The sequence below is a fragment of the Bombina bombina genome, chromosome 1 (genome assembly GCF_027579735.1).
Source record: "Bombina bombina isolate aBomBom1 chromosome 1, aBomBom1.pri, whole genome shotgun sequence".
NCBI classification, from domain to species: Eukaryota; Metazoa; Chordata; class Amphibia; order Anura; family Bombinatoridae; genus Bombina; species Bombina bombina.
The window spans coordinates 559,625,098-559,645,342 of record NC_069499.1 but is presented as its reverse complement, the minus strand read 5'-3'; the positions used below and the strand labels follow the sequence as shown (position 1 = coordinate 559,645,342).

Sequence of the window (20,245 nt, the reverse complement as noted above, 5' to 3'; positions counted from 1 at the left end):
AATAAAAAATCGTTTTTTTTGAAAGATTAACGTTTTTTGAGGGACTTTGAGGGCTCAATTATGGCTTACTAAGGGTTATTAACCCACATGGCTAGTTTAGAAACACTTTGGTGTGTTTCTTTTAGGCCCCACTAACATCGAGTGAGGTGGGATGGGCCTATTTTCGCGCCTCAGTTGCGCAGTTTCTTTTAGACAGAGACATCCAGCTGCTTCTCCAGAGGGTTCTGCTGTGCTTGAGGGCCTAAAGGAAGCTTTTTCCCCACAAATCTATCCCTAAGGGCAGGTAGGCGCCACAGCAGAGCTGTGGCAAGGTGCTGAACGTTTTTATACCGGTTTTTGACGTTTTGTCAATCCGGTTTTTACATTAAGGGGTTAATCGTTTATTTGCCTGGTGGTGCAATATTACTAAGGCTTTATGATTCCACAGTTTTGCAGAGTTTGTGCATCTTTTTTTCTCTTAAAGTACCGTATTATTTACTTTGAAAAGTGTTTTTTCCACGCTTGCTTGTTTCATTACTAGCCTGTTTAACATGTCTGACATCAAGGAAACTCCTTGTTCTATGTTTTTAGAAGCCATTGTGGAACCCCCCTTAGAATGTCTCCCACTTGCACTGATATGTCTATAAATTTTAAAGAACATATTATAGCACTTAAAAATATAGCAATAGATGATTCTCAGACAGAAGGAAATGAGGTTATGCCATCTAGCTCTCCCCAAGTGTCACAACCAGTAACGCCCGCACAAGGGATGCCAAGTACCTCTAGTGCGTTGACTTTGTTTACTTTACAAGACATGGCCACAGTTATGAATACAACCCTCACAGAAGTTTTATCTAAACTGCCTGGGTTACAAGGAAAGTGGTACAGCTCTGGGTTAAGAACAAATGCTGAGCCTTCTGACGCTTTAGTAGCCGTATCCCATATACCCTCACAATGTTCTGTAGTAGGGGTAAGGGATTTGCTATTTGAGGGAGAGATTTCTGATTCAGGGAAGACTCTCCCTCAGACAGATTCTGATATGACGGCCTTTAAATTTAAGCTTGAACACCTCCGCTTGTTGCTCAGGGAGGTATTAGCGACTCTGGATGATTGTGATCCTATAGTGGTCCCAGAGAAATTGTGTAAAATGGACAAATACTTAGAGTTCCTGTTTACACTGATGAGGATTGCGAATATTGTTACTAAGGAGTGGGATAGACCAGGTATACCGTTCGCTCCCCCTCCTGTTTTTAAGAAAATGTTTCCCATATCTGATACCATGCAGGACTCGTGGCAGACTGTTCCTAAGGTGGAGGGAGCTATTTCTACTCTCGCCAAGCGTACAACTATACCTATCGAAGGCCTAGATTTGGAGTTCGGCGGTAGCCGTCAAAACCAGCGTTAGAGGCTCCTAACGCTGGTTTTGGCCGCCCGCTGGTATTTGGAGTCAGTGATTAAAGGGTCTAACGCTCACTTTTCAGCTGCGACTTTTCCATACCGCAGATCCCCCTACGCCATTTGCGTAGCCTATCTTTTCAATGGGATCTTTCTAACGCTGGTATTTAGAGTCGTTTCTGAAGTGAGCGTTAGAGCTCTAACGACAAAATTCCAGCCGCCTGAAAATAGCAGGAGTTAAGAGCTTTCTGGGTTCATAAAGCTCTTAACTACTGTGCTCTAAAGTACACTAACACCCATAAACTACCTATGTACCCCTAAACCGAGGTCCCCCCACATCGCCGCCACTCTATTTAAATTTTTAACCCCTAATCTGCCGACCGCCACCTACGTTATACTTATGTACCCCTAATCTGCTGCCCCTAACCCCGCCGACCCCTATATTATATTTCTTAACCCCTAACTTGCCCCCCACAACGTCGCCGCAAGCTACTTAAAATAATTAACCCCTAATCTTCCGACCGCAAATCGCCGCCACCTACGTTATCCCTATGTACCCCTAATCTGCTACCCCTAACATCGCCGACCCCTATATTATATTTATTAACCCCTAATCTGCCCCCCTCAACGTCGCCGACACCTGCCTACACTTATTAACCCCTAATCTGCCGAGCGGACCTGAGCGCTACTATAATAAATGTATTAACCCCTAACCCGCCTCACTAACCCTATCATAAATAGTATTAACCCCTAATCTGCCCTCCCTAACATCGCCGACACCTAACTTCAATTATTAACCCCTAATCTGCCGACCGGAGCTCACCGCTATTCTAATAAATGTATTAACCCCTAAAGCTAAGTCTAACCCTAACACTAACACCCCCCTAAGTTAAATATAATTTAAATCTAACGAAATAAATTAACTCTTATTAAATAAATTATTCCTATTTAAAGCTAAATACTTACCTGTAAAATAAATCCTAATATAGCTACAATATAAATTATAATTATATTATAGCTATTTTAGGATTAATATTTATTTTACAGGCAACTTTGTAATTATTTTAACCAGGTACAATAGCTATTAAATAGTTAAGAACTATTTAATAGTTACCTAGTTAAAATAATAACAAATTTACCTGTAAAATAAATCCTAACCTAAGTTATAATTAAACCTAACACTACCCTATCAATAAAATAATTAAATAAACTACCTACAATTACCTACAATTAACCTAACACTACACTATCAATAAATTAATTAAACACAATTCCTACAAATAAATACAATTAAATAAACTAGCTAAAGTACAAAAAATAAAAAAGAACTAAGTTACAGAAAATAAAAAAATATTTACAAACATAAGAAAAATATTACAACAATTTTAAACTAATTACACCTACTCTAAGCCCCCTAATAAAATAACAAAGCCCCCCAAAATAAAAAATTCCCTACCCTATTCTAAATTAAAAAAGTTACAAGCTCTTTTACCTTACCAGCCCTGAACAGGGCCCTTTGCGGGGCATGCCCCAAGAAGTTCAGCTCTTTTGCCTGTAAAAAAAAACATACAATACCCCCCCCCCAACAGTACAACCCACCACCCACATACCCCTAATCTAACCCAAACCCCCTTAAAGAAACCTAACACTAAGCCCCTGAAGATCTTCCTACCTTGTCTTCACCATACCAGGTTCACCGATCCGTCCTGGCTCCAACATCTTCATCCAACCCAAGCGGGGGTTGGCGATCCATAATCCGGTCCAGAAGAGGCTCCAAAGTCTTCCTCCTATCCGGCAAGAAGAGGACATCCGGACCGGCAAACATCTTCTCCAAGCGGCATCTTCGATCTTCTTCCATCCGGAGCGAAGCGGCAGGATCCTGAAGACATCCAGCGCGGAACATCCATCCGGACCGACGACTGAACGACGAATGACTGTTCCTTTAAGGGACGTCATCCAAGATGGCGTCCCTCGAATTCCGATTGGCTGATAGAATCCTATCAGCCAATCGGAATTAAGGTAGGAATTTTCTGATTGGCTGATGGAATCAGCCAATCAGAATCAAGTTCAATCCGATTGGCTGATCCAATCAGCCAATCAGATTGAGCTCGCATTCTATTGGCTGTTCCGATCAGCCAATAGAATGCGAGCTCAATCTGATTGGCTGATTGGATCGGCCAATCGGATTGAACTAGATTCTGATTGGCTGATTCCATCAGCCAATCAGAAAATTCCTACCTTAATTCCGATTGGCTGATAGAATCCTATCAGCCAATCGGAATTCGAGGGACGCCATCTTGGATGACGTCCCTTAAAGGAACAGTCATTCGTCGTTCAGTCGTCGGTCCGGATGGATGTTCCGCGCTGGATGTCTTCAGGATCCTGCCGCTTCGCTCCGGATGGAAGAAGATCGAAGATGCCGCTTGGAGAAGATGTTTGCCGGTCCGGATGTCCTCTTCTTGCCGGATAGGAGGAAGACTTTGGAGCCTCTTCTGGACCGGATTATGGATCGCCAACCCCCGCTTGGGTTGGATGAAGATGTTGGAGCCAGGACGGATCGGTGAACCTGGTATGGTGAAGACAAGGTAGGAAGATCTTCAGGGGCTTAGTGTTAGGTTTCTTTAAGGGGGTTTGGGTTAGATTAGGGGTATGTGGGTGGTGGGTTGTAATGTTGGGGGGGGGGGGTATTGTATGTTTTTTTTTACAGGCAAAAGAGCTGAACTTCTTGGGGCATGCCCCGCAAAGGGCCCTGTTCTGGACTGGTAAGGTAAAAGAGCTTGTAACTTTTTTAATTTAGAATAGGGTAGGGAATTTTTTATTTTGGGGGGCTTTGTTATTTTATTAGGGGGCTTAGAGTAGGTGTAATTAGTTTAAAATTGTTGTAATATTTTTCTTATGTTTGTAAATATTTTTTTATTTTCTGTAACTTAGTTCTTTTTTATTTTTTGTACTTTAGCTAGTTTATTTAATTGTATTTATTTGTAGGAATTGTGTTTAATTAATTTATTGATAGTGTAGTGTTAGGTTAATTGTAGGTAATTGTAGGTAGTTTATTTAATTATTTTATTGATAGGGTAGTGTTAGGTTTAATTATAACTTAGGTTAGGGTTTATTTTACAGGTAAATTTGTTATTATTTTAACTAGGTAACTATTAAATAGTTCTTAACTATTTAATAGCTATTGTACCTGGTTAAAATAATTACAAAGTTGCCTGTAAAATAAATATTAATCCTAAAATAGCTATAATATAATTATAATTTATATTGTAGCTATATTAGGATTTATTTTACAGGTAAGTATTTAGCTTTAAATAGGAATAATTTATTTAATAAGAGTTAATTTATTTCGTTAGATTTAAATTATATTTAACTTAGGGGGGTGTTAGTGTTAGGGTTAGACTTAGCTTTAGGGGTTAATACATTTATTAGAATAGCGGTGAGCTCCGGTCGGCAGATTAGGGGTTAATAATTGAAGTTAGGTGTCGGCGATGTTAGGGAGGGCAGATTAGGGGTTAATACTATTTATGATAGGGTTAGTGAGGCGGGTTAGGGGTTAATACATTTATTATAGTAGCGCTCAGGTCCGCTCGGCAGATTAGGGGTTAATAAGTGTAGGCAGGTGTCGGCGACGTTGTGGGGGGCAGGTTAGGGGTTAATAAATATAATATAGGGGTCGGCGGTGTTAGGGGTAGCAGATTAGGGGTACATAGGGATAACGTAGGTGGCGGCTGTTTACGGAGCGGCAGATTAGGGGTTTAAAAAAATATGCAGGGGTCAGCGATAGCGGGGGCGGTAGATTAGGGGTTAATAAGTGTAAGGTTAGGGGTGTTTAGACTCGGGGTACATGTTAGGGTGTTAGGTGCAGACGTAGGAAGTGTTTCCCCATAGGAAACAATGGGGCTGCGTTAGGAGCTGAACGCTGCTTTTTTGCAGGTGTTAGGTTTTTTTTCAGCTCAAACAGCCCATTGTTTCCTATGGGGGAATCGTGCACGAGCACGTTTTTGAGGCCGCCGCGTCCGTAAGCAACTCTGGTATCGAGAGTTGCATTTGCGGTAAAAATGCTCTACGCTCCTTTTTTGGAGCCTAACGCAGCATTTGATTAAACTCTCGATACCAGAGTTAAATTTATGGTGCGGCCAGAAAAAAGCCCGCGGAGCGTTAGCAGCCCTTTTGCCGCCGAACTCCAAATCTAGGCCGAAGACAGTTGTGCTTTCAAAGATCCTATGGATAAAAAATTAGAGGGTCTCCTAAAGAAAATTTTTGTTCATCAAGGTTTTCTTCTCCAACCTATTGCATGCATTGCTCCTGTAACTACTGCAGCTGCTTTCTGGTTCGAGGCTCTAGAAGAGTCTCTTCAGATGGAGACTCCATTAGAGGATATTATGGATAGAATTAAGGCCCTTAAGCTGGCTAATTCTTTCATTACAGATGCCGCTTTTCAACTGGCAAAATTAGCGGCAAAGAATTCAGGTTTTGCCATTTTAGCGCGCAGGGCGTTATGGCTTAAGTCCTGGTCTGCTGATGTGTCATCAAAATCTAAACTTTTGAACATCCCTTTCAAAGGAAAGACCCTATTCAGGCCTGAACTGAAAGAGATTATTTCAGACATCTCTGGAGGGAAAGGCCATGCCCTCCCTCAGGATAAAACAATTAAAATGAGGACCAAACAAAATAATTTTCGTTCCTTTCGGAACTTAAAGGGTGGTCCCGCTTCAGCTTCCCCTGCTGCAAAGCAAGAGGGAAATTTTGCCCAATCCAAGTCAGTCTGGAGACCTAACCAGGCTTGGAACAAGGGTAAACAGGCCAAGAAGCCTGCAGCTGCCTCCAAGACAGCATGAAGGGGTAGCCCCCGATCCGGGACCGGATCTAGTAGGGGGCAGACTCTCTCTCTTCACTCAGGCTTGGGCAAGAGATGTTCACGATTCCTGGGCTTTAGAAATTGTGTCCCAGGGATATCTTCTGGACTTCAAAGACTCCCCCCTTTCTCAATTGTCTGCAAACCAGCCAAAGAGAGAGGCGTTCTTACGCTGTGTAGAAGACCTACATACCATGGGAGTGATCCACCCAGTTCCAAAAGCGGAACAAGGGCTAGGGTTTTACTCCAACCTGTTTGTGGTTCCCAAAAAAGAGGGAACTTTCAGATCAATCTTGGATCTCAAAATTCTAAACAAATTCCTCAGAGTACCATCATTCAAGATGGAGACTATTCGGACTATTCTGCCTCTGATCCAGGAGGGTCAATATATGACTACCGTGGACTTAAAGGATGCGTATCTGCACATCCCTATTCACAGAGATCATCATCAATTCCTCAGATTCGCCTTTCTGGACAGGCATTACCAGTTGGTGGCCCTTCCTTTCGGGTTGGCCACGGCTCCCAGAATTTTCACAAAGGTACTAGGGTCCCTTTTGGCGGTTATAAGACCGCGGGGCATAGCAGTGGCGCCTTATCTAGATGACATCTTAATTCAAGCGTCGACTTTCCAGCTAGCCAAGTCTCACACGGGCATCGTGTTGGCTTTTCTGAGATCTCATGGGTGGAAGGTGAACATAAAAAAGAGTTCTCTCTTCCCTCTCACAAGAGTTTCCTTCCTAGGGACTCTGATAGACTTGGTAGAAATGAAAATATTTCTGACAGAGGTCAGAAAATCAAAACTCTTAACCCACCTGCCGAGCTCTTCATTCATTCCTCGGCCATCAGTGGCTCAGTGTATGGAGGTAATCGGACTTATGGTAGCGGCAATGGACATAGTTCCTTTTGCCCGCCTACACCTCAGACCACTGCAACTATGCATGCTCGATCAGTGGAATGGGGATTATGCGGATTTATCTCCTCAAATACATCTGGATCAGGAGGACCAGAGATTCTCTTCTCTGGTGGTTGTCTCAGGACCACCTGTCTCAGGGAATGTGTTTTCCGCAGGCCAGAGTGGCTCATAGTAACAACAGATGCCAGACTGCTGGGCTGGGGGTGCAGTCTGAAACTCCCTGAAAGCACAGGGCTTATGGTCTCGGGGAGCAAACTCTCCTCCCGATAAATATTCTAGAACTGAGATCGATATTCAATGCGCTTCAGGCGTGGCCTCAGCTAGCTGCGGCCAAATTCATCAGATTTCAGTCAGACAACATTACGACTGTAGCTTATATCAATCATCAAGGAGGAACACGGAGTTCTCTAGCGATGATGGAGGTAACCAAAATAATCCGATGGGCGGAGACTCACTCTTGCCATCTTTCAGCGATCCATATCCCAGGGGTAGAGAACTGGGAGGTGGATTTCCTAAGTCGCCAGACTTTTCATCCGGGGGAGTGGGAGCTCCATCGGGAAGTATTTGCCCAGCTGACTCAGCTATGGGGCACACCAGAATTGGATCTGATGGCGTCCCGCCAGAACGCCAAACTTCCTTGTTACGGGTCCAGGTCCCGGGATCCCCAGGCAGTACTGATAGATGCTCTAGCAGTACCCTGGTCCTTCAACCTGGCCTATGTATTTCCACAGTTTCCTCTCCTTCCACGTCTGGTTGCCAGAATCAAGCAGGAGAGAGCTTCTGTGATTTTGGTAGCACCTGCGTGGCCACGCAGGACTTGGTATGCAGACCTGGTGGACATGTCATCTGTTCCACCGTGGACTCTGCCGATGAGGCAGGACCTTCTAATCCAAGGTCATTCAAGCATCCAAATCTAATTTCTCTGCGTCTGACTGCTTGGAGATTGAACGCCTGATTTTATCAAATCGTGGTTTCTCTGAGTCAGTCATTGATACCCTGATTCAGGCTAGAAAGCCTGTCACCAGAAAAATTTATCATAAGATATGGCGAAAATATCTTTATTGGTGTGAATCCAAGGGTTACTCATGGAGTAAGATTAGGATTCCTAGGATATTGTCTTTTCTCCAAGAAGGATTGGAGAAGGGATTATCAGCTAGCTCCTTAAAAGGACAGATATCTGCTTTGTCTATTCTTTTACACAAGCGTCTGGCAGATGTCCCAGACTTTCAGGCGTTTAGTTAGGCTTTAGTCAGAATCAAGCCTGTATTTAAACTCGTTGCTCTGCCGTGGAGCCTAAACTTAGTTCTTAAAGTTCTTCAAGGGGTTCCGTTTGAACCTATGCATTCCATAGATATTAAGCTTCTATCTTGGAAAGTTCTGTTTTTTAGTAGCTATCTCTTCGGCTCGAAGAGTTTCTGAGTTATCTGCTTTACAGTGAGACTCTCCTTATCTTGTTTTCCATGCAGATAAGGTGGTTTTGCGTACCAAACCCGGATTCCTTCCTAAGGTTGTTTCTAATAGGAATATCAATCAGGAAATTGTTATTCCTTCGCTGTATCCTATTCCTTCTTCAAAGAAGGAACGTCTGTTACACAATCTTGATGTGGTTCGTGCTTTAAAGTTTCTACTTACAAGCAACTAAAGATTTCCGTCAAACATCTTCATTGTTTGTTGTTTATTCTGGTAAACGGAGAGGTCAAAAGGATACGGCTACCTCTCTTTCTTTTTGGCTGAAAAGCATCATCCGTTTGGCTTATGAGACTGCTGGCCAGCAGCCTCCTGAAAGGATTACTGCTCATTCTACTAGAGCAGTGGCTTCCACATGGGCTTTTAAAAATGAGGCTTCTGTTGAACAGATTTGTAAGGCGGCGACTTGGTCTTCGCTTCATACTTTTTCCAAATTTTACAAATTCAATACTTTTGCTTCTTCAGAGGCTATTTTTGGGAGAAAGGTTCTACAAGCAGTGGTGCCTTCCGTTTAAGGTACCTGTCTTGTCCCTCCCTTCATCCGTGTCCTAAAGCTTTGGTATTGGTATCCCACAAGTATGGATGAATCCGTGGACTCGATACATTTAGCAAGAGAAAACAGAATTTATGCTTACCTGATAAATTTCTTTCTCTTGCGATGTATTGAGTCCACGGCCCGCCCTGTCTATTTAAGACAGGTAGTATATTTTTATTTAAAAAAATTCAGTCACCTCTGCACCCTATAGTTTCTCCTTTTCCTTCCTAGCCTTCGGTCGAATGACTGGGGGGTGGAGCTAAGGGAGGAGCTATATAGACAGCTCTGCTGTGGGTGTTCTCTTTGCCACTTCCTGTTAGGAAGGAGAATATTTCACACAAGTATGGATGAATCCGTGGACTCGATACATCGCAAGAGAAAGAAATTTATCAGGTAAGCATAAATTCTGTTTTTCTTTCATGCTGCACAGAAAAACAAATCTGCTATATTGGCAGGATTCAGACTCGCCTATCATTTTGGTGGATGTTAGGATGGAATCACGTAGCAGAAACCCAGTATTGTGTAAAAATGATCTCCTTTGTAGTATATGTATGTTTTTTTCATTGTTAAATGGGCATATTCTTTGTCTCTAGCTTTTTAACCTTTTTTGTCTGTTTCTTGCACTTTGTTTTCCTTATTCAGCCTTTACCCTTTTACAGTTGCCCATATTTAGTGCAAGAAGTAATACTGACAGTAGCAGATGCCTTTGCTTTATTTCCCTTTTAGTTAGTGATCGATTTAGTTAAGTACATTTCTTTTATATAACTGCTGCCTTCTGTCTTATTTCTTTGTCTTCTTTTCCAGCAATGAGTGTGTTAATCTGTCTCTTCTGACAAGCTTGGTTGAGTTTCTCTGTAAATTGTTTTCTTCTTGCCTTGTGAGAGTGCAGAATTTTCACAAACGCTCCAATTAGGCAGCGAAGAGCAATTCACACAGCCTTATCACATCCCTCAGCCTCTGGCGCTGAGGTTTTTCATGCCTCGGTCTGTGAACTTAACTGTACAATTAACCATGAGTGAACAGATCTGGAAATCTGGTTGGGAAAAGCTGACATTTTTAGATATCACATTTTGAAAGAATATGTTTGGCTTAAAATATAACACTTTAGCTTTCACAAGCATTTTTTGTTTGAAAGGAAACCTAAACTTCATTGTTATGCTACCTTTTTTCTGAATGTAGTTTTTAAGAATATTTGCTTTTTATTATTTTTGTCTATAATTGCTGCAAAGCTTATTACTTTCATACATGGAGGTATTGTTATTTTTCATACAAAAAAGCAATAAATACTCCAATTACCAGCAAACTCAAATACAATTCTTTTGCATAGCATCTATCATTTCAATGAATATGCAATAAACATTTTTGAGGTTAACCTGCTATTTCACAATCTCAGATATGTAAAAGAGTATTAGGAGTCAATGTCCAAATACATTCAAACAGAGTTTAAGCTTCCAAATGTAATTATTGTTGAATGGTAATAATTTATTAGAAATTTTAGGAGATAATTGCTTATTATTTTGTATGCTATTCATATATGAAAATGGCAGTGCTCAAAATAAATAATTAATCAGAATTTAGATTAACAGTACCTTATAGTGCAATAATAAAATGCTCAAAATAGTTAGAGCATGTAGTTTAGCACTGCTGACCCTGCACTTTTGGGTCTTTAGTTAAAGTATCACTCTCAAGGTCAGAGAACCACTAGCCCTGTGCAAACACAGTCTGTGAGCCAATCGCCAGTGGCAGTCATGTAGCTGAGTCGTGCACCAACTGCTGCTGACTGTCTATGACCGCTTAGGACAAGAAGTTCTCTGCAGCTTCAGAGTGCTTCTTTAACTATATGGTGCAACCCCTTTCTCGTGGTTAAACACATAGCACTGCAGGGTTGGGAAGTGCTAAAATTATTATTATCAGGTATTTGTAGAGCGCCAACAGATTCAGCAGAGCTATAAACAGGCAGTATACACAATAACATTTATAGGGATCAGATGGCTAGAGGGGCCCTGCCAAGAGTTGCACTGTTGTAGTCGGCTCTTATGAAGGTGATCTACAATCAGCTGGGCTCATAGGCTTACATGCTAAGGGGTTCAAGGTATAGAAATGGAGTTAGGAAAGGTTAGTGTAGGTTGTATGCATCCCTGAATAGTACAGTCTTTAGGGAAGCGCTTCAAGCTTAGAAAACTAGGGGAGAGTCTTGTGGAGCGAGGCAGAGAGTTCCACAAGATGAGAGCCAATCTGGAGAAGTCCTGTAAACGGGAATGTGAGGAGGTAACAAGAGAGGATGAAAGTAGGAGGTCGTGAGCAGAACGAAGGGGACGGGAGGGGAGAGTATCTGGAGACAAGGAGGCCCCCATTTATCAAGCTCCGTATGGAACTTGAGGGTCCGTGTTTCTGGCGAGTCTTCAGACTCGCCAGAAACACAAGTTATAGAGCAGGCAGTCTAAGGACTGCTGCTCCATAACCCTGTCCGCCTGCTCTGATGAGGCGGACCAGGAATCGCCACAATTCAAAACCCGATTGAGTACGATCGGGTTGATTGACACCTCCCTGCTTGGCGGCCCATGGGCCACGAGTCTGCAGGGGGGCGGAGTTGCACCAGCAGCTCTTGTGAGCTGCTGGTGCAATGCTGAATACGGAGAGCGTATTGCTCTCCGCATTCAGTGATGTCTGTGGGACCTGATCCGCTACTGTCGGATCAGGTCCGACAGACATTTGATAATTCGGCCTCATTGTCTGAGATATAGGCAGGAGCAGTGCAGGTGAGGGCTTTGTATGTCAGAGTCAGAATTTTGTGTTTAATCGTGGAGGGCAAGAGGAAGCCAGTGAAGAGATTTTGCAGAGAGGGTACAGCAGATGAAGAGCGACGTGTAAGGAAGATGAGTCTTGCTCTATAATGGACCTTGAAATCTGGACAGATTACTGTTATTTTTAATTATATGAAAGAGCTGTTTAAATGTCATTTTTCATTCAAGGATAAAGCAAGTTTATTGTGATATGTTTTTGGTTTTGTGCTGGACCATGCTACATGCGTGGCTCTGGGACATTGCACATTAGAAGTGGGTGCAGGGAATTTTTTACATTCTTGAGAAACGGCAGCAGCTTCATATTCTAATTAAGAGTTTGTTAAAGCTTGAGTACGTGCTTAGAAGCCATAGGAAACACTCCTGCTGTTCCCTGGCACAAATGTTGCTGCAAGAGTGAAGAACAGCTCCCTGAGATGTACACAATCATTTCATAAACTGGCATTTGGACATTAACCCTTCAGACCTGGATGTTTCAGATGTCAGATTAGCTCTGTACACTCTAATAAACTTTTGCTGTCTATGTCCAGCTTGACAACTAAATGCTATATTTATTCATAAGCAATAAACATTTAGGAAATCTAGCAACCACAATCTAAATATGCTATTCTGGTATTGCGCTTATGTGACGGTACATTGTTCATGTAAATTTAAATATTTATCCTACATTTTATTATTACAGGTGCGAGCTGCCTCACCTCATACATCCCGTAAGATGTCAACTGGAAAGGTGAGTGCTCTGAGGGTCTCCTGTACATTGCATATAAAAGCTTGATCACATGGACAGTCGCACATAACAAAGACCACTGGGACTATGGGGGACACACATAAGGATTACATGGGAATATTTACAGTGCAGGACAAAGGCGCACACAGATATATTTTGTCTATACTTCTATGTTCCATTTATTACAACTGTGAGGGTTCAGTGCTACTCAAGGCTTCTCTGCAGTAACTGTGAGCATGGCTGCATGTTGTTATTCACTTTCATGTATTAGAGTCAGGGATTATCCCACATATCCCACAGTCTGCAGTGACTTTAAGCATGGCTGCATGTTGTTATTCACTGTCATGCATTAGAGTCAGGGATTATCCCACATATCCCACAGTCTGCAGTGACTTTAAGCATGGCTGCATGTTGTTATTCACTGTCATGTATTAGAGTCAGGGATTATCCCACATATCCCACAGTCTGCAGTGACTTTAAGCATGGCTGCATGTTGTTATTCACTGTCATGCATTAGAGTCAGGGATTATCCCACATATCCCGCAGTCTGCAGTGACTTTAAGCATGGCTTCATGTTGTTATTCACTGTCATGTATTAGAGTCAGGGATTATCCCATATATCCGTCAGTCAGCTGTGAATATCACTATAGCCTTTGGGTCCATTGTCGTTGCTCTACCCAAGCCCTGTAATATGCTGGGCATCTGGAATATGTTGTGCTTTAAGCTTCCTTCTCCCTATACCCCCTGATGTGGATAAGCTGGAGGCTGCCTACTTTACCTTTTCTCTCTAGTCATTCATGCCAAAATAAGGAGAGACTAGAAGACTCACTGATACAATAAACAAACAAACACAGTTCCCCCCAGGATTGCCCAAGGGCTTGTTAATCTGCCAGTTAGGAGAATATGTAAAAGGATGCCCCTGCATTTCACAATTATGGTCAATCACAGAATCTCTATTTAATAAAACAATGAAATTAATATTAAATTCTATGTAATGCTACTGTAGACACTTTCTTTGTCTGATAATCTCTCCATATGACAAATAATGTGCTAGCTTCTCACATTAATGGATCCTATCTAGGATATGAGATTCAGTTTGTTTGATTAAAGAGAAATTGCTTTGAGGATGTAAAGGTAATTGTTGCAGTGCTGTACCAAACATACAGGCCTAAATTACAAGTGTTGCAATATTGCGACAGCGCTAATTTGCCCGTATTACAAGTTGAAAGTAAACACATTTCTACAAAATGGCTGTGATGTGATGCGCTCGGACTTTCCCAACTAGCCAATCTAATAACACTACCTCCTTCCAAGGTAGTCATATATCAAAGAAAAAAGTATTTTAGGTTTAGATGGCGCTAAACAAGCTGTGGGTTTATAAAAATCACTCTTATACCATATGATAGGTCCCAACTTCAATATAATCTATCAACTTTCAGATAAATTAATATTGTTTATATGTCTCTGGACAAAGAGCTACAACCAATGCAAAATGGTTATAATAAATATTTTATTACTTAAAACACTCCAAATGTAATGTAATTTCATAAAAATCCTTGTAAAAATAGGAATAAGAATACACTTGTTTTGGCCCAAATTTCATTCACCACTCATACATACTAAAATATTTGGATACTTTCTTCTAACACTTAGTATCTAAAGTCATAGAGATCAATATAAAAACAATAAAAATGGAATCCTTATTCACAAGATTCTATGTGGTAGTACTTGAAAACTGAACTAGAACTTCTATACTAAGCCTCCAAACTAAAATTCTCTTAATGATCCTCATAAAAAAAGAATTAGCAATATATTCCTGTCACAGATTAGCATCGATATATATTTTTCAGCAATGAGAATGGTTCCTAACAGTAGTCTGCAGGTAATTATAATTACGGCAATATCAGCTGATAACAATAGTAATAGGATTCAAGCACAGTGCTAAGAGCACTCTACAAAAATCCTTGATGTTCTATCTCCAGGATATACGATATCCACTTCTATGTCCTATAGGACTTACAACCGTTACAGTAACTATTGCCTTGGTACCAGGTATTAACTCTTATAGAGCATATCAAATAGCAGTCACTTTTGAAAACAAAGTTCTGCAAATGTTTATAATTCAGTGACTATATCCAATACTCCTCGTAGTTGAGAGAAATAAGCAGCTAAAGTTCTATGAACTCTTTCCGAAACCAGAGCTGGTCTCTTACCTCTCTGTATGCTTCTGCAGGGAGTTACGAGCTGTCACTCATTTACGCTCTCACCTGCTACTGGCTGTCCCGTCTGGCTGTGTATCTCTGGCTCTGACACGCTGTGCACGGCGCGTCTTTCGTCACCGGGTCCTCTTTGCAGCCACATTTACTTGCGCAAGACTTTGTTCCGATAGTCGCTAGTCTCAGCCTTTACAGGAGTCGCTAACTCTGCTCTTTAGTACTGAGTACGCAGAGACCCGACTTCTTAATCCATCTTCACAGAATTTTTCTGTTCTCAGAGTTTTAGAAGTGTATACAGTCACCAGATTATCAGACTGTGAGCAAAACTTGAAAGTAAACACACACCGCTGGGCACAATCTACATTTGCGCTCATTGGGTAATCGCTACTGACGATTTTTATATATATATATATAATATATATATATATATATATATATATATATATATATATATATATATATAAATATTACTATAAACATTTTTTTTTACGGTTAAAAGGTAAATGTTATATGACAAGGTGTTTGAATGGAAAGGCTTACATACTGTATATATAAAATGTCTAAATATGTGTATGTATGTATATTGTGTATACATGTGCATTTATGTATTTATAGATGTATATACATACATATATACACTTATACACACATTTATATACACACACTTTGGAGCCCTTTCCACTCAAATACCTTAAAACATAAAACATTTTTATTTAATTCTATTATTTAATGTTTTACTGTGCATTTACTGTAAATATGTTACATTCCAATGTTCTTCACATAGGAGACAATGTTCTTTGTATTTGTAAATATATATTTCTATATATATCTGTATATACCTATATCTGTGTATATATTTGTATATATATATAAATAACATAAAAATAATCATATATAAATATATTTAAAATATTGGAATGTAAAATATTAATTACTCGTGTCAGGGTTTGCACGCTAGCATTAAGCGTTCCAATGACACGGTGAGTCCACGGATCATCATCAATTACTGTTGGGAATATCACTCCTGGCCAGCAGGGAGGAGGCAAAGAGCACCAAGCTGTTAAGTATCACTTCCCTTCCCACAACCCCCAGTCATTCTCTGTTGCCTCTAGTGCAAGGAAAAGGTGAAGTAATTAGGTGTCCTGATTATGTTTCTTCTATCAAGTTTTTTTTTATTTTGAAGTCTGGGCAAGATTGCTCTGGCCTTTCATCACAATCTGGGTATAGCTGTACTCCATGTTAGTCTCTTCAGGCAAGGCTGTGGTGGCTTTAAAAGCAGTTAGGAAATTGTAAAGTGGGCTTTGCTGTGTTTTCCTAACATGTTGCTGCCCTGGTATAGAAGTTTTACTAACATGTTGCTGCCCTGGTATAGAAAGCCTGAGTAAGCTTACTCTGTCTTTCTTTTACACAGGTCTTTTGTGAGGAGCGGCACCCTTTCAAACTTTGTGAGTCGTCTGACTGCTGGACGGCTAGATTGCAGGTAAGTGCCTTTGTTCTTCTGGGGCTAGAAGGGCTGGCACTGGAGGGGTCAAGGACCCTCTGCTTTTAGTGGGACAAATCCTTATGGATGCTTAGAGCAGTATGCAGGCACATTAGACATGAGACGTGGTGCAGAGGAAGGGGTTAACCTAATTGGGGCTCTGATCTAAGTTTGTTTAGACAGCCTCGCTTTTTAATGTCCGAATGGTCTAAAATGACTAGGTCTGGGGAGTAACAAGTGCTGCAGCACCATTTCTTTGGGGCTGCATAGCTGTGATGGGGGTCTTAACAGGGACCGTGCACTCATTATGTTTTTTCTCGTTGAGGATACGAGAGGACAACTTACTCTGGGTTTTTGGGGTCTTATTAGAGCAGAAGGGCCCTATGTTCTGTTTATTGACAAATTTAGACTGTAGTCAGTGTTTAAGATGGTGTGGCAGGATAAAGCGCGATTTTTGCTTCATTTCCATGCCGTTTTCGAGCCCCCGCCTCCTTCTTTTCAAGTACGGAGAAGCGCCATCTTGGATTGTAATTGCAGTTGCGATAGCCCGCCTCGTTCTCCGAGTACAGAGTAGCGTTTCTATCCTGTACAGCTCTGAGGACTTAGGATAGTTCTGTGTGAGAGTCTAGCAAATATCGTAGTTCCCTAAATCAGTCTCTACCTCTGTAATTTGTTCGATTGGCAAGGATTGTATAGAGAGATTTTTCTCATAATCCTCTGTGGGGCTTGTTAGACTATGTTTACAGGGTCCTTGCTAGTTTTTTATTAGAGCTTGGGGAATATTCATGCTTTTATTCCAATCCGTGTAATAAACATCCCAATGTCGAAATACTTAAACCTGCAGTGGGAAATATTTCCATAAGTCCAATGATTAATTTTCCTTTTGTTAAAGAATGGAACGGAGATCTGTTCCTAAATGTATATATATTTTGCTTAAATGAAAAAAATAGAAAAAAAAATAGAAAAAACTCTATACTCTTAAAGTGACAGTGTCATTTTATTTGTTTTAAAATAAGTTATTTTTAGCCTCATGTCTCCCTGGATGATGCTGTTTGGGGCTTAGCCACAGTTTTCTCTTCAAATGTCCCAAGTCTTTTTATGGCGTCTCATGCAATGCCCTGCAGTTCCTCTCACTCTCCTGAAGGAGTTGTTTGCTGGCAGAATTGTCTGCCCAGGTGTCTTCTGGTATCTGTGTCATGATCTGCTTTTCCTATCTTAAAGGGAATTCGCAAGAGGAAAAATTAGTGAATCAGATAGTAGGTTTTCTGCTCCACTTGCTACGCATATTGTCCTCCTTATAGTGTGATAAGGTGGATAGTAGGTAGCATCCGAGGTTTTAAATCTCCGATTCGGACAGTTTAATTCCTTCATCTGACGCTGAAGTAATTTCCTTCAGATTCAGGCCTGAGCATCTTTGAATTTAGGAGGGGTTGGCCACCTGGTAGACTTCGATTTGCTGTCATTGTTAATCCTCAAGTATCTAGTTAATTTTATATATACTAGGATTCTTCTGGAAACGATTTTCCTGTTCCCGTAGACTTTTCTCAGGTATGGGAGACGTTAAGGAAGCTTTCTCCAACATAGGTGTGTCCGGTCCACGGCGTCATCCTTACTTGTGGGATATTCTCTTCCCCAACAGGAAATGGCAAAGAGCCCAGCAAAGCTGGTCACATGATCCCTCCTAGGCTCCGCCTACCCCAGTCATTCTCTTTGCCGTTGTACAGGCAACATCTCCACGGAGATGGCTTAGAGTTTTTTACTGTTTAACTGTAGTTTTTATTATTCAATCAAGAGTTTGTTATTTTGAAATAGTGCTGGTATGTACTATTTACTCAGAAACAGAAAAGAGATGAAGATTTCTGTTTGTATGAGGAAAATGATTTTAGCAACCGTCACTAAAATCCATGGCTGTTCCACACAGGACTGTTGAGAGCAATTAACTTCAGTTGGGGGGAACAGTGTGCAGTCTCTTGCTGCTTGAGGTATGACACATTCTAACAAGACGATGTAATGCTGGAAGCTGTCATTTTCCCTATGGGATCCGGTAAGCCATGTTTATTACGATTTGTAAATAAGGGCTTCACATGGGCTTATTAAGACTGTAGACTTTTTCTGGGCTAAATCGATTCATTATTAACACATATTTAGCCTTGAGGAATCATTTTATTTGGGTTTTTTGATATAATAATATCGGCAGGCACTGTTTTAGACACCTTATTCTTTAGGGGCTTTCCCAAAGCATAGGCAGAGCAGAACTTCAAAGTTCCTTGCTACGGGTCCAGATCCAGGGATCCCAAGGCGGCTCTAGTGGATGCACTAGTAGCACCTTGGACCTTCAAACTAGCTTATGTGTTCCCGCCGTTTCCTCTCATCCCAGGCTGGTAGCCAGGATCAATCAGGAGAGGGCGTCGGTGGATCTTGATAGCTCCTGCGTGGCCACGCAGGACTTGGTATGCAGATCTGGTGAATATGTCATCGGCTCCACCTTGGAAGCTACCTTTGAGACGAGACCTTCTTGTTCAGGGTCCGTTCGAACATCCGAACCTGTTTCACTCCAGCTGACTGCTTGGAGATTGAACGCTTGATCCTATCGAAGCGAGGGTTCTCAGATTCTGTTATCGATACTCTGGTTCAGGCCAGAAAGCCTGTAACTAGAAAGATTTACCACAAAATTTGGGAAAAAATATATCTGTTGGTGTGAATCTAAAGGATTCCCTTGGGATAAGGTTAAGATTCCTAAGATTCTATCCTTCCTTCAAGAAGGATTGGAAAAAGGATTGTCTGCAAGTTCCCTGAAGGGACAGATTTCTGTCTTGTCTGTGTTACTTCACAAAAAGCTGGCAGCTGTGCCAGATGTTCAAGCCTTTGTTCAGGGCTCTGGTTAGAATTAAGCCTGTTTAACAAACCTTTGACTCCTCCTTGGAGTCTCAATTTAGTTCTTTCAGTTCTTCAGGGGGTTCCGTTTGAACCCTTACATTCGTTGATATTAAGTTATTATCTTGGAAAGTTTTGTTTTAGTTGCAATTTCTTCTGCTAGAAGAGTTTCAGAATTATCTGCTCTGCAGTGTTCTCCTCCTTATCTGGTGTTCCATGCAGATAAGGTGGTTTTACGTACTAAACCTGTTTTCTTCCAAAAGTTGTTTCTAACAAAAACATTAACCAGGAGATTATCGTACCTTCTCTGTGTCCGAAACCAGTTTCAAAGAAGGAACGTTTGTTGCACAATTTGGATGTTGTTCGCCGCTCTAAAATTCTATTTAGATGCTACAAAGGATTTTAGACAAACATCTTCCTTGTTTGTTGTTTATTCCGGTAAAAGGAGAGGTCAAAAAAGCAACTTCTACCTCTCTCTCTTTTTGGATAAAAGCATCATCAGATTGGCTTACGAGACTGCCGGACGGCAGCCTCCCGAAAGAATCACAGCTCATTCCACTAGGGCTGTGGCTTCCACATGGGCCTTCAAGAACGAGGCTTCTGTTGATCAGATATGTAGGGCAGCGACTTGGTCTTCACTGCACACTTTTACCAAATTTTACAAGTTTGATACTTTTGCTTCTTCTGAGGCTATTTTTGGAGAAAGGTTTTGCAAGCCGTGGTGCCTTCCATTTAGGTGACCTGATTTGCTCCCTCCCTTCATCCGTGTCCTAAAGCTTTGGTATTGGTTCCCACAAGTAAGGATGACGCCGTGGACCGGACACACCTATGTTGGAGAAAACAGAATTTATGTTTACCTTATAAATTACTTTCTCCAAGGGTGTGTCCGGTCCACGGCCCGCCCTGGTTTTTTTAATCAGGTCTGATAATTTATTTTCTTTAACTACAGTCACCACGGTACCATATGGTTTCTCCTATGCTAATATTCCTCCTAACGTCGGTC

At 41.3% G+C, this 20,245-nt stretch overlaps 1 protein-coding gene across 1 annotated transcript in view; it reads left to right on the top strand.

Moving 5' to 3' along the window:
• VPS8 (VPS8 subunit of CORVET complex) overlaps positions 1 to 20,245 on the top strand; it is a 478,663-nt gene that overhangs the window by 439,157 nt on the left and 19,261 nt on the right. The window contains 1 exon segment of the mRNA XM_053698746.1: positions 12,628 to 12,675. Coding sequence (XP_053554721.1) covers positions 12,628 to 12,675 — 48 coding nt within the window.